The sequence below is a fragment of the Anabrus simplex genome, chromosome 2 (assembly GCF_040414725.1).
Source record: "Anabrus simplex isolate iqAnaSimp1 chromosome 2, ASM4041472v1, whole genome shotgun sequence".
Classification (NCBI taxonomy): domain Eukaryota; kingdom Metazoa; phylum Arthropoda; class Insecta; order Orthoptera; family Tettigoniidae; genus Anabrus; species Anabrus simplex.
Window position 1 is genome coordinate 1,907,033 of NC_090266.1, and position 14,888 is coordinate 1,921,920.

The 14,888-nt window shown below is 38.0% G+C and overlaps 1 protein-coding gene across 2 annotated transcripts in view; it reads left to right on the forward strand.

Moving 5' to 3' along the window:
• Window positions 1-14,888, forward strand: part of LOC136863902 (3'(2'),5'-bisphosphate nucleotidase 1) — a 129,361-nt gene that overhangs the window by 69,371 nt on the left and 45,102 nt on the right. For both annotated transcript variants that reach the window (XM_067140312.2, XM_067140313.2), the window contains exon 4: window positions 8,385-8,433. In XM_067140312.2, coding sequence (XP_066996413.2) covers window positions 8,385-8,433 — 49 coding nt within the window. The remainder of the gene's footprint in view (window positions 1-8,384; window positions 8,434-14,888) is intronic.

Below are 14,888 nucleotides of genomic sequence, written 5' to 3' on the forward strand. Positions count from 1 at the left end.
ACAGTTGCCTTGCCGTTGTGGAGTGTAAGATTGGGTGCCTTGCAGTCCTGTTAAATATAGTTGTTATAGCACCCGCTGTTTGACGTGAGTCCCTTCTTGCTTGTTGCACAATGTAGCGGCCATCTGCTGCTGTAGTTGACCGTGGTTGACCCCCTCCTCTCCTTCGAGCAGCAGTGCCTGTGGTTCGGAATTCCCTCCGTGCACATGGAACAGTGCTGTGAGCAGTACCAAACCCCAGGGCTACGCTCATCACACTTCATCATTCTTCCAGTTTCCTGATGATTCTTCCCCATGTGAAGTCGTCCAAATGTTGTCTCTGGGCCATGTTGTAATGAATAATACCACCACTGTGCACCTTAACAGCTCGCTGATTGATTCACACTGTCTTGTCCCGATCCTTCAATTGCCTCGTTTTGTGAGGCACGACCCATTTGCCTCTATGGCCATGCTATTTAGTCTAGGAGTCTGCCCTAGCCTAACCTAGATTCGCCAAATTAATTATTTATGACACCTTAGCTTTTCAGCTGGGCTTGCCTGTTTGTTTTCGAGGCATTCCCATTTCTTGTTTCACTAAATATGTAGATTGTAGTTTAATATATTTACCTTGTGGTTTGCCTCTGGTAGTTCAGTCTCTCTTGAGGTACGCTAGAGTTTTGGAGAGTACGTTTAATTCACTGTAAATTGCATTGTACAACTGGATTTTTAACTAGATGTATAGTTGGTTTGAAGTTTGAAACTTGTAGTGAAGCCATTATCAAAGAACCTCTAAGTTATGTGTATCATGGAGAATATAGTTCATAAGTTGCAAGTTGGTGGATTTGGTTTGGAATGTATTTGTAAAATTTATTTTGTATTTAGGTAGTGTTCAGTCATCAGACAATACAATACATCAAGAGATTATTAACAGAATACAGAAAGCTTCCAAATTCTATCACGCTGTACGTCAAATACTTTGGGATGAAACATTTCCATTAAGTTTCCAAGATCAGCTTGTACAAAATATATCTAGTACCTATATTGACGTATGGCCTGGAAGCAGCAACACTTACTGGACCAACAAAGAGTCATCTTCAGGCAACAGAAACGAAGTTCTTCCGTTCTTGTCTACAAAAAACAAAAATGGATAAAATAAGGAATGTGGATATCCGACAACTTTGATGAACAGTTGGAGAGTTTCTACTCATCACCAAGCCAACTGTCTTTGTTTTGCTTATTTTGAGACCTAAGGTTGTAAAAGCTTCATGCCAGAGATCTAGTCTAGTTTGTACTTCCGCTTCTGTCTCACCCCATACCATTACATCATCAGCAAAAACCACGGCATTAGTTGTTGGATCCTTTCTCTTAACCGCTTTTAAAACTTCATCCATTATGATTATGAAGAGAAGTGGTGAAAGACAACTTCCTTGTTGGACTCCACTCTTCGTTTCAAACCAACCTGACCTTCCATCCTGGACCTGGACATAACACTCTTGTTTCATCATATAATTGTTGTACTCGTGCTATGATGTCATCGGGTACTTTCTTATGTCTCAAACATTCCCACATATGCCTGTGTGGTACATGGTCATATGCTTTCTTGATGTCAAGACTTCTCGTAGAGCATTCTGGTGGCAAAAATGAGGTCTATAGTTTGTCTATGAGGTCTAAATCCATGTTGTTCCTCCTCAAGTGTAGTTTCAACATATTTAGAATATATAACCTAAATGCAAAGAATCTCAATCCAAACAAGAACAAATAGATTAGCTAAAGCACAAAAAACTAACCTGGGATATCTACAAAAAGAAATGTTTATCAATAAATGCAAAAATAAAACACTACAACACAGTTATAAAACCGGAAGCTACATATGCCGCAGAAACACTTTTTCACCTGAATAAACAGTCAAAGAAATTGAAAGGAGGATTGGAAGAACCTCCATCAAAAAAAAAAATTACCAGAAAGATGGACAGTGAGGGATAATACCTAACAAAGTTGTGTACACAGAGCTAGAACCAATTACAGATACTATGCATAAGAGGAGACTGGGATTCTTTGGACATATCATGAGGATGCAGGATTCGAGACTTCTGAAACAACTTGTACAACACAATCTTGTCTCAAAAAATATTATAACAGGATGTAAATGGATCAGAGAAGTAAGAGAGGATGTGAAGGAAATTGGCCTTACAACAGAAGACACCACAAATAAGATAAAATTGAATACAAAATTCAAGAATACAAACCTCCACTTTACCCTTACATGAAACAAACCAACAGCACGCATATTTTCAACCGAGGAAAGGGCGCGAAGGTCGGAGCATCTGAAGAAGTACTGGGAGGACTGCAAAGCCCGAACAATCCCTTCAAAGAGATCTGAACGATGGACTGACTAAATTGATCTGATGCAGTCATAAAAGAACAACAACTTTGAGAAACTCATTCAAGAATGATCTGAGGTAGTTTTCATCCAAATTCTTTGATAAAAGTTTATCAAATTTCATTCAAAGTTATATTCAATTTTCAGATGTGATAGGTCTTTAACAGGTATGAAGTCATCCCATCGGGGTGTAATGATGTGTATTAGCAAGAGGTTTAAACCTACACTGATACCATGCATTAGCACAGTTGAACAGTTGTTTGTGTCCCTGACTTTTAACACCATTGGTGCTGTATACATTCCACCCAGGTCTCCTGACCAAAAATATTTTGATCGTTACATTGGTGTTGAAAAATGTATGTCAGATCTCGACAATCATTTATTGCTCCTTGTTGGTCCAACCTACCCCATCTTAATTGTATAGTAAATGAAGAAATATTTTCTGGCCTTGTGTCAGTAGGTAACCACACGGTGCAGTCCACTTTAGTTATAGACACATTCGCTTATCTCTGTTTAAATCAGTTTAATGATGTTTTTTCTAAATTCTGCAGATTGTAGCAATTTTTATTGGTAATATCAAGATATTGTTTGCAAGATGTACAAAGGTACATTTTGCAAAGGAAAAAAAAAAAAAAACAAACAAATTTGTAAGTTGCATATGTCTGCATAATATAGTTAAATGTATAGACAAGAAAAGTGTTCCACCGATCAATACTTATTTATTGTGAATGGATTATTACACTAGTACCGGTTTTGGCATTTCATGGCCATCATCAGCTAGTACATAACATTTATAGCCATTAGACAAAATTACAAAGATGTTACGTTAGATCATCCGGATGTCTAATGAAGAATGGAAGTAAAATATATTGTAGTATTGTTATGTTAAAATATCTGTGATTAAAGGGGGTGGTGATGGTTACAATAAACTAAAACCTATTGAGTGTACATGGATATGAGTACATTAAACACATTAAAACATATAGGCTACAGTATAAAACACTTGAAAAATTTTAACACATTGAAACATAGTATATATTTTAAAAAGTCTATTAAAATTTGAGTTCATGTTGTGTAGCATTCATTCTTCAATCTTCTTGTGGTTCTTGTGCTGATTTAGTTGTATTAGGTGATCATCGAGAATGTTCTATGGCTGATATACTTTATATTGATGTGTTGTAAGAACTCTTATAATTCAATTTTTTTTGAAAATTGAGTACTGTGCAATTCAACTATTGATGTACTCCAGTAAGTTTTATATATACTGTGAGACAGGGTTTGGTTTTGGAGCCGTTGGTGGCGACACCTCTCTCGTCTATGCACGTTATGTGGTTATCTGTAAAGATAAGTTAATGTAAGTATAGTGTGCGTATGAAGGAATGCCTGGTGTGTGTATGAAAATGAAAAGAGTACTTACCATTGTTGTTGTGGAGGTTGTGTTCCGATTTGTTTGGAGACTTGCTGTGTTCTGCTACGAGTACGTCTGGGGCTCATGTTACCTGTGGGGAGGGATGTAGGTGGAGGGGAAGGAGGAGTGGCTATTGTGGAGGTAGGGGCAGGGTTAGGCTTGTGATTCGTCGGTTTGTTAGGACGTGTGTTTACTATTCTGAGATAGTCATTCTTTATTCCAGGAATGGCTTTATCAAAGATGATGCTGGTTTTCTCTATAATGTCGTTAATGTTATGATTGGGGTTAGCGTATTGGTCCAGAGAAATATAGAAATCTTTGGTTATGTTGAGCAGGGGGCCCTTAGAGTTTATGTTTAATATCGTAATGTCATTATTGATGTCTGTGAAACTATGCTTAGATTCTTCTACATGTTGGCCTATTGATGAAAAATGGTTATGTTTTACTGCATTTATGTGTTCATTGTTGCAGATGGTGAAGTTTCTGCCTGTACGTCCAATATAACTTGTAACAGTTGTTACATTTGATATGGTAGACACATGATTGGTTGTATTTATTATTATTGACTGTTTTGGTGTTGTGTATAGTGTTGGTGCTGTTGTGTGTGGTTTTGAATGCTATTTTCAGGTTGTGCTTTTTAAAAATATTAATTATAGTATATATATATATATATATATATACATATATATATTTTGGTGTTGTTGAAGGTAAATAGGATATAATCTCTTTTGGGTTTGGCTGTTTTAATTAACGACATTACAGAGAAAACCAGCATCATCTTTGATAAAGCCATTCCTGGAATAAAGAATGACTATCTCAAAATAGTAAACACATGTCCTAACAAACCGATGAATCACAAGCCTAACCCCGCCGCTACCTCCACAATAGCCACTCCTCCTTCTCCTCCACCTACATCCCTCCCCACAGGTAACATGAGCCCCAGACGTACTCATAGCAGAACACAGCGAGTCTCCAAACATATCTGTACACAACCTCCACAACAACAATGGTAAGTACTCTTTTCATTTTCATACACACACCAGGCATTCCTTCATACGCACACTATACTTACATTAACTTATCTTTACAGACAACAACCACATAACGTGCATAGACGAGAGAGGTGTCGCCACCAACTGCTCCAAAACCAAACCCTGTCTCACAGTATATATAAAACTTACTGGAGTACATCAATAGTTGAATTGCACAGTACTCAATTTTCAAAGAAAATTTAATTATAAGAGTTCTTACAACACATCAATATAAAGTATATCAGCCATAGAACATTCTCGATGATCACCTAATACAACTAAATCAGCACAAGAACCACAAGAAGATTGAAGAATGAATGCTACACAACATGAACTCAAACTTTAATAGACTTTTTAAAATATATACTGTGTTTTAATGTGTTAAAATTTTCAAGTGTTTTATACTGAAGCCTATATGTTTTAATGTGTTTAATGTACTCATATCCATATACACTCAATAGGTTTTAGTTTATTGTAACCATCACCACCCCCTTTAATCCCAGATATTTTAACATAACAATACTGCAATATATTTTACTTCCATTCTTCATTAGACATCCGGATGATCTAACGTAACATCTTCGTAATTTTGTCTAATGGCTATAAATGTTATGTACTAGCTGATGATGGCCATGAAAGGCCGAAACCGGTACTAGTGTAATAATCCATTCACAATAAATAAGTATTGATTGGTGGAACACTTTTCTTGTCTATACATTGAATCCAATCAATATGGAAAATTAAACTAATAAACAATAATATAGTTAAAGGCAATCGTCGCGTGCTTACTTGACAGCATCGCATGATTACACATACTAATCAGTGCTATGGCAACATGGCATGAGGGGCAAATAAATCTTAAACTCCGCATCAAATACAACCACTGAATTATTAAAATGTCTATTTAATATCGCAGTAAGTAATAATAAAGAAGGGGTGGGATGGCGCAGCGGTCAAGCTGCTTGGAACCATCAAGATTGACCGGGATCGAGTCCCGATTAATGCACGTGTGATTTTCGAGGTGAAAGTTGCGTCCGGTGGTTCGGATTTCGCGTAAAAAGTGAGGTCCCATGGTTTATGATACGGAGATTATCGGTCACATAAAACTACAAGCTTCATTCCTCCTAATAATAATAAAATTAACAATAATAATAATAGTAAATTATATAACTACAGATATTGCTACTGATATGCGGCCTACTTAATAAAGTGTTTTTATGAATTGTCACACATTTATTAAACACTAATAACAGTGAATGTAAAAGGAAGTAAAATATTTAAAAACAACTGAACATTCAACGCTTAAGTAGCCTAAAGTTTGAATGAAAGCTAGGTCAGAAAAAAAAAAAAGAAAAAACAATTTTTGTTCAATCTCCCCTGCGAACCATGTGACCTTGCCACGGTGGGAAGGCTTGCGTGTCCCAATAAAGCAGATAGCCGAGCCGCAGGTGTAACCATATTGGATGGGTATCTGTTGAGAGACCAGACTAACGAATGGTTCATCGAAAGGGGGTAGCAGCCTTTCGGAAGTTGCAAGGGAGGCAGTCTAGATGATTGACTGATACGGCCTTGTAATAATACTCAACATGGCTTAGCTGTGTTTATACTGCTACACGGCTGAAAGCACCGGGAAACTATAGCCATAACTAACTCCTGAGGACATGCAGCTCTCTCTATATGAATGATGTACTGATGATGGCTTCCTCCCGGGTAAAATATTCCGGAGGTAAACTAGTCCCCCATTCAAATCTCTGGGTGGGGACTACACGAGAGGGAGCGATCATCAGGAAGATGTATACTGACATTCTGCGAGTCGGAACGTGGAATGTTAGAAGTTTGAATCGTTGTGGTAGATTAGAGAATCTGAAAAGGGAGATGGATAGACTAAAGTTAGATGTAGTTGGTATAAGTGAAGTACGTTGGCAGGAAGAACAGGATTTTTGGTCAGGCGACTACCGAATTATCAACACAGAATCAAACAGAGGAAATGCAGGAGTTGGTTTAATAATGAATAAAACAGCGGGTAAGCTATTACGACCAGCATAGTGAAAGAATTGTCGTCAAGATAGACACCAAACCAATGCCCACCACAATAGTGCAGGTCTATATGCCTACTAGCTCAGCGGGTGCCTTTGCTGGCAGGACCTAGTGTTTACAGGGCACTATGTCTTCTGGTATGGGCTAGAGTAATTTTGTTACTTTCATTGATCTGTCTCTGTCTTATGCTTGGCTTTGACAATATGAAAGTGACTGAGGTATGAGCGATGCTAGTAATGCCATTCCTTCTGCAGCCAGTCCCTGTTATGAATGGTATGAAAATGTTGCTCATAGGGTCGGTTGGTGCATGCATTTCAGTGGGCTTGGCAGACTGATATGTAATAGCAACTTCTGGCTCATTGAGGAAAGCAACAGGAAACTACCTCATTCCTCATTTCCCTAGTACGCCTCTTCAGTGATGCCTAGGCCATCTATGACAGCTGATGGCAGGGCTGTTGAGGATCCAACCAGCCTTAGGGCTGAAGACTGAACATACATACAGCTCAGCGGATGATGAGGAAATTGAAAGAATATATGAAGAGATAGAAGATTTAATACAATATGTAAAAGGTGACAAGAATCTAATTGTGATGGGAGACTGGAATGTTTAATTAATTTTTAGTAATGTTTTATTATGTACAGTCGCTATTAAGCGGGTTCATCAACAGCTGATGATGACCTATTTACAGGTCAAAACCAGTACTGTTTTTTAATGTAAATAATTCTAAACACTTTGTAAAATAAAGTATTGATTAGATGGAAAACACATCCTCCATACTTGTGTGCTCAAATTATCAATATGGACCATGAAGCTGATAGGTTATAGTATCTTGTAAACGCGAATACTGTAATCGAATCTGCGCACCCCAATATTTCAAGATATTTTTATTAACAGAAAATTGGCTTTAATTTCCGTTTTATGTGTAAGAAATTAATCCTACATAATGATGTTCAGTACCGGTACACCAAAATTGAATAAGATAATCTTCACGAGCTGTTGGGTAGGCAACCCGCTTGTCAGAATTGTAATGTGTTTGCTTACCTTCTCCTGATTTGTAATCGGGTAGTTTCTCCTGTGTGTTGTATAGTGTGTGCCTCTTGATATTAGCTGTATAAAGACGTGCGAAATACGCAGTAATTACAACAGGATGAATTTCAATTATGTTTTGAAGGGAAAAAATGTTAAATATAAGCAAAAATTCGTTTTACTGAAAGTTCGAAATTCGTTACAATGAAATATTTTAACGCACATTAAATCAGGAAAAGGGAAGTAGCCTAAAAATAATTTTGCTATTCTGAACATTTTGTTAAACTGGTGTATATCATAATTCATTATAATGGCATTTTACTGTAGATGTTTAGCACATATGTTTCATGTGTGCTGAAAATAATATTTACATTTATGATAATAATTCGTTTATTGTATTAATAGGTACTCAAATTGTCAAACTCAGACAAAAGATGGGGAAATTAATTTTTGATGAAGATTGAATTAATTTGATTACATCTTGTATTTGCATTAAGCTATATGCCCTTATTCTCATGTTCACAGATTGTGGTGTGGGTAGATCCATTGGATGGGACTTCCGAGTACACCCAAGGTGAGACAGAACCATTGAAATAAATTGTCAAAATTATTGAGGTGGAAACTTGTCTAGATATATGAGAGTAACATTGTGTTATGTTATACTGGTATTGCCAGCTGTTCATGTCATAAGGACACTATAGGGATTTTTTAAATATTTATGTTTATTTAAAGTTGCAGTAACGCATCAAATGATCTTGGCGACAAGACAATCAATCAACATTGATCTGCATTACGGCAGTCACCAAGGTTGCAGATTCCCTATTTGTTTTCCTAACCTTTTCTTAAATGATTGCAGAGAATTTGGAAATTTACTGAACATCTCCCTTGGTAAATTATTCCAATCCCTAACACCCCTACCAATATACAAATATTTGCCTCAATTTGTTCTCTTGAATTCAGACTTTATCTTCATATTGTGATCTTTCCTACTTTTGAAAACACCACTCAAACTTATTCATGTACTAATGTCATTCCACGCCTTCTCTCCACTGACAGCTCAGAACATACCACTGAATATACAATACCAATATAGTTGGTCCATTATTGGACATTAAACATCTTCCAGCTAAATAACTGGTTGCCAGTGTTTCGCCCCAGTGTTCTAAGTTTGGCTCATCAGTTGTTAAATAGCCCTTATTCCTCGACGAGCAGTTTAACAAAGATAAGAATTTAAATGATATCATTAAAGTGCAACAGTTTTGTGTGTGTGTGAGGAAAAGGGTGAAATTCCTTATATTAAAATTACTTTTGTGATCTCAATTCAATACAGAACAGCTATGAAGTTTTTAACTTTACATGTTTCCTAGACTCATCCAACCCAAGTCCATACTATATGCCACCATACTAATGGCCCTTCTCAGGGCCAAATAAACAAATCAGTCTGTGGAAACTGTAAAGCAGGAAACATTGCCTCATTTCTGTCAACTAGTTGAAGACCGGGCGAGTTGGCTGTGCGAATCGGAGTGCGCAGCTATGAGCTCGCATCCGGGAGATACTGTCAGCAGCCCTGAAAATGGTTTTCCGTGGTTTCCCATTTTCACACCAGGCAAATGCCGGGGCTGTACCTTAATTAGGCCACGGCCGCTTCCTTCCCATTCCTAGGCCTTTCCTGTCCCATTGTCGCCATAAGACCTATCTGTGTTGGTGCAACATAAAGCAACTAGCAAAAAGAAAAACAAGCTGAAGAAAAAAATGTTACTTGCGTGGGATTCTAACCATTCAGCGCAGTCCACTATAACAGATTCTACTGCACCCTGCCAAGTGAGCTATTGTGAGGCCTGATGTGCAGCATGCAGTTTCCAGCCTATACAGTACCTGTTCCGGGTCTGTGTGTGCACCTCCTTTTGCAAGATACGTATTCTTTGTATCTGTGCTTGTGTATGGGTTCATTCGGTGTTCTCACAGTGAAATAATAGTGGCGCTCACAATTCCTGTTGGGTTTTAGCCCTTAACCACACATCTCCTTATATTACCACAGTTTAGGGAGAGGGACTTATGTATTTAAGAATTGTAGGATACACAGCGGGATGCATAAAACTAAATCAGAAGGGACTGGTGAACTACCCTGTATATGAGTGCACACAATTTATGGTGTGGTGTGGTGTGATTCTCTAGTTATCTCTTTATGTTGCTCCAGTTGTTATTTGACTGTGATGAAGTAGGGTGATTGTTTGTTATCTTGGTACATCAGTGCTACTTTCTCTATTGCTACTCCAAGCTGATTCAGATCCTTATGGGCTGGGCTTAGTGTATCCTTCTGGAAGATCTGTACTGGACTTGATATTTATGACTGGACTGATACCATCTTTCCTTACAAATACTTTACCTTACTTGTACCATAGTATGTTTTTAGCACTACAGGCTAACCAGAAGAGAGTTCGGTTATCTTTTGCCAAATGTTCATTCATGAAAGTGAGAGATTTAGAACTGAAATATATGTCCTTTGCAGTCATTTTCCTCTGTTCATTTTTCTAAAAAATTCTGTCCTTTTGCCTGGAATAGAATTTGGGTATTATTATAGGGGGTGATATGCTCTTGGGGTTTTCCTTTTACTATTCTGTGGTGGTATTTGTTATGGAGTTATCTGTGGAAGTCAGAGGTGAAAGAAGGTGCGGGCTGGAATGGGTCTAACTACAAGTTCGAAAGATGAATTAAAATTTCAACAAAGGTTATATTTTCAAAACTTAACAATGGTGACATATAATTTAGAGCATACAACAAATAACAACCAGTTAAATCAGGTACAAGGCAACTTTACAAATTCTGGGCTACGAGCCCCAAAGTCTGAGCTCACAGCTCACACCCACAAATTACCAAAGGGCAGAAAACCCCTTCATTACATGGAGCTCTTGCTCCCGCTTAGTAATACCAAGCCTCCTAGAGGCACCTTCCAAAATACCAGACAGAGCTGGCCTGCTCTCAATTTTACAAGCCTATCAAAGGCCACAACAAACTTTACTTCTAACTGCCCTCAAGGCACACAAAGAAACAGGGGTATTTAATACCCAACCTACAGGGCCTTCACATGAAGAAAACAAAACATCAGGTTAAGTTACTGGCCCGAAGTAAAAAAAGGACTGGAGGTGTGAACTTGCACTCCTAAATACACATTTTAAAACCTAAGTGGCTCTAGGCCGATACACAGGGGCTAATCCCAAGCTAGGGAGGTGACTCATATGAGAAAACTTAAATACATTAAGGAAGAGAAGAAATGGTTACGAAAATGTAGTCACCTCAATTTCAAATGAAGGGGAGCTCGAGAGGGTAAAGCACTCTCTATCCCCAAATTAAATTTCAAGAAAGCTGAAGTTTACCAGGAAAAGGGTTTACATGTTTAATAGTTTACATATAAAAGGTTTTGAACCCTCCCTGAGAGTTAAACTGCTGAGCTAGCATGAAATAAAGATGTTAAAAGGCCATTACCTTGTTGGAGATCTGTTGCCCGAAGAAAGAGGCGCTTCCCGCCCCCTGCTACTTATCCACACACCAAGCTAGATGTTACTGAAGTGGCTCGGAGACAAAATCAGCAGTTTTTATACCCTCGTGGAAAGTTCGAGACCTTTCATGAATGATAACAACCCGCCCTCAAACTTTTATTGGCTACAGTACACAGTTACATACAAAATTGGAGAAGAAAGCCCCGATTGGCCGAAAATTAATTACAGAAATTCCTGATTGGCTACATTCAAAACAGGTGGAAAGAATGGATTAATATTGCCAACCCACAAATGACAGAACAAAATTTAGTAAAGAGAAAACTTATGAATACAAAATTTCTCCAAGAAGGTACATTCCTTTACACCAGAGTGAGTTATCATAGTTCTTGGTAGAGACCTCTGTTAGTCTGTCCACACTTCTTGATTAATAAAAAACAAAAGCCAATCAAAAACACACAGTGACATCTTCTGATAAACAGTAGAGTTAGTTCAGTTTTTAAAGTTCCGAGGTTCTCCTGTAGAGGAGTTTTAATTGGTGCAAGATTTGAACTTGCGTCGCGTAGAGGTGTACCGCCCGGTACTGTATTCAATGTTTTTGTCAGCCTTGACTTGCTCTTCTAGTGAAAGAGTGATAATTTCTATAATTTGGTACACATTTTCTTAGTCACAGAAACAGGCTTTATTTCAATATTATAATTCTTTGAGTAACGTTCTAAGATATTTACTTTGTTGCGTAATGTAATATATTTTTATTTTAAATTCTCGTCAGCTGTTTTGTGACTTCTCCTCATTGATTTAAAGATATATTAAACTGAATTCAAATTAAATACAATATTAAAATAGTCGTGAAGTAAAATGCTCAATCGTCGGACTATGTACTCACACTTAGTTCTTACCTGATTACTTACACATACAATTGTTGATGGGCGCCAGCTACAAATAGATATAGCGATAATAGAATGAGATCTCTAGGGTGTGAGGTAATAAGCGTACTTTTGACAACATACCATATACTGTAAGTTCTGGGAAAAGGTTATCGGCATTCGGTTTCCCCATTAAAATGTGAGGTTATGTGATCTACTATAGAAATGAAACAATCAGTTATGTTTGAGACTAAACAAAATATATTCTTTAAAAATAGACTTTAACGAGTGAGATTTACTGCGATAATACAAGAGAAATTATAAAATATAAAACATTGTAACTCTAGGAAACTGTAGGCATTAAATTTGAAATCCTCTTGACCAAACATTTAAAAGTTATTACAAGATATTTATCCCTCACTGTTCACTTGACTGTACCTCGAACACTTTGAGTGTCATTATGACGTATTCCTTTGAGTTGGTATCTGCTGTAGATATCTCAAGCCTAATTTGGTGATGTATCTTTTTAGTTTCACAAACGAGATATAGTGAAAATGAAAATCCACAGCCTGTTTCCAGTCATTCGACCAGGTCAGTAATGGAGTGAATGTAGCTCTCATCTAGCGGTGAGGATAGGAATTGTGCCGGCTGCCGAAGCCTGTCGCACTCCTCTGGGGCGATGATTAATGTATGACGGATGAAATGATATTGGAGAGTGTCGCTGGAATTAAATATGATAGGGAGAACTGGAATATCTGGAGAAAAACCTGTCCCGCCTCCGCTTTGTCCAGCATAAATCTCACATGGAGTGACCAGGATTTGAACCATAGAATCCAGGGTTGAGAGGCCGGTGCACTGCCGCCCTAGCCACAGAGGCTCTACGAGATATAGTATGGTTTGAAATTATATTTACACTTCAATATCAACTTTACAAGTAATTCACTGGTAACTGTTAGTCTGCATTACGACGGGTCAGTATTCGGCTGTCACTTAACTGACACATGAACTCAACCGAACAGATGCCTGAAACACACTCCAAACATATAATCCATTTGGTCACTGACGATTACGTATCAATACCACTGTTCCCCATTCGTCTCCTTCCAATTGACTCCAATTCACTTCATGGCAAGTCTTTTCATTGTCGGGCTGAGTGGCGCTGGCCTTCTGACCCCAGCTTGGCAGGTTCGGTCCAGGATCAGTCCGATGGTATTTGGAGGTGCTCAAATACGTCAGCCTCGTTTCGGTAGATTTACTAGCGTGTAAAAGAACTCCTGCAGGACAAAATTCCGGCATCTCCAAAAACCGTACAAGTAGTTAGTGGGACCTAAAGCAAATTACATTATCACTAGTCTTTCCATTGATCTCCTTCCTACCAGCTCAACTATCCAACTCGCTTCTCCAACTGACTGACCGACTGAGGTCTCTCCATCCAAATGACTATCCATCGACCAAGGGTCCATCCATCTGACTGGCTCATATAGAAGACTGGTCCTTTTATATATAGACACTAGTTGTCAGACCTACGTAATCTCCGAAAATAGCAATGATGTCATGCCCACCCAACTTAGTGTTACAGGTTTTCCTAAATATGACCTCATTGCTAAATGCATACAATGGCAGAGCGATGACTCGACTGTTATGGTAGCAGTATTGCAACATGTGTTGCAATGTTTTAAAAGGTAGTATCACAAATAATAGGCTATATCCATATCAGATATTGGGCAGTAATTCTCACTTTAGATGCTTTTGATGCTAACACACACACACACACACACACACACACACACACACACACACACACACACACACACACACTCACTCACACTCACACTCACACTCACACTCTCTCTCTCTCTCTCTCTCTCTCTCTCTCTCTCCTGTCCAGGGTTCCAGTGCTTAATAATTTATCTTAATTGGCTTATGAAGTGGCTGAAAGGATTTCTTTGATGAGACCCTTGAATAGACCCTGGATTCGAAGTCCATCACCCCTACTTGAATCTTTACTCGGCTGGCTCAAGAGCTTGGGTATGTGGTATGTCTGGAGAGGGGCTTAAACTATTTAATTCTAAGTAAGGGGGAGGAGTCTCAAATATCAGAGGAATACAAATATACTACAAATGAGAATAAAGATCATCTATTTTTGCAAACACATTTTTAATTAGCTAAGGAAACGCTTGTATAATACGCTACATAAAGATATGCCGAGATATCTATATATGCAATACATTGGTTCATAAATTAGGTTTAAGCTTTGGATGTCTCTTTCTGTCTATCTCAGATATGCATCTATCACTTCATAACCTTCAAATCATTGAAAATACATCAAAAGGACGTCCCCTTTCAGAGCTACTTAACACACGGGAAACCTTATCATATATCATATTAAAACACTTTACACAAATCTTCCACAAAGGCATATCTCCTTTACGGCATGAATTATTTCACTCAATTTATCCTTCAGTTTCTATATCACAATGCCCTGAGATCATGTTAGCTGAGGTTTACTACAAAATTCCTGAGCGCATTTTAAACACGTGATAGTTATGTCACATTGTCTACATTAATGACCTTGTCTAACTTATCGTGCGGAGTATTAACTCCCTCATAACGTCTGCTTCACTGGGATTATCTGTGCACTAATATTAACATGCGACATTTCAATTCAA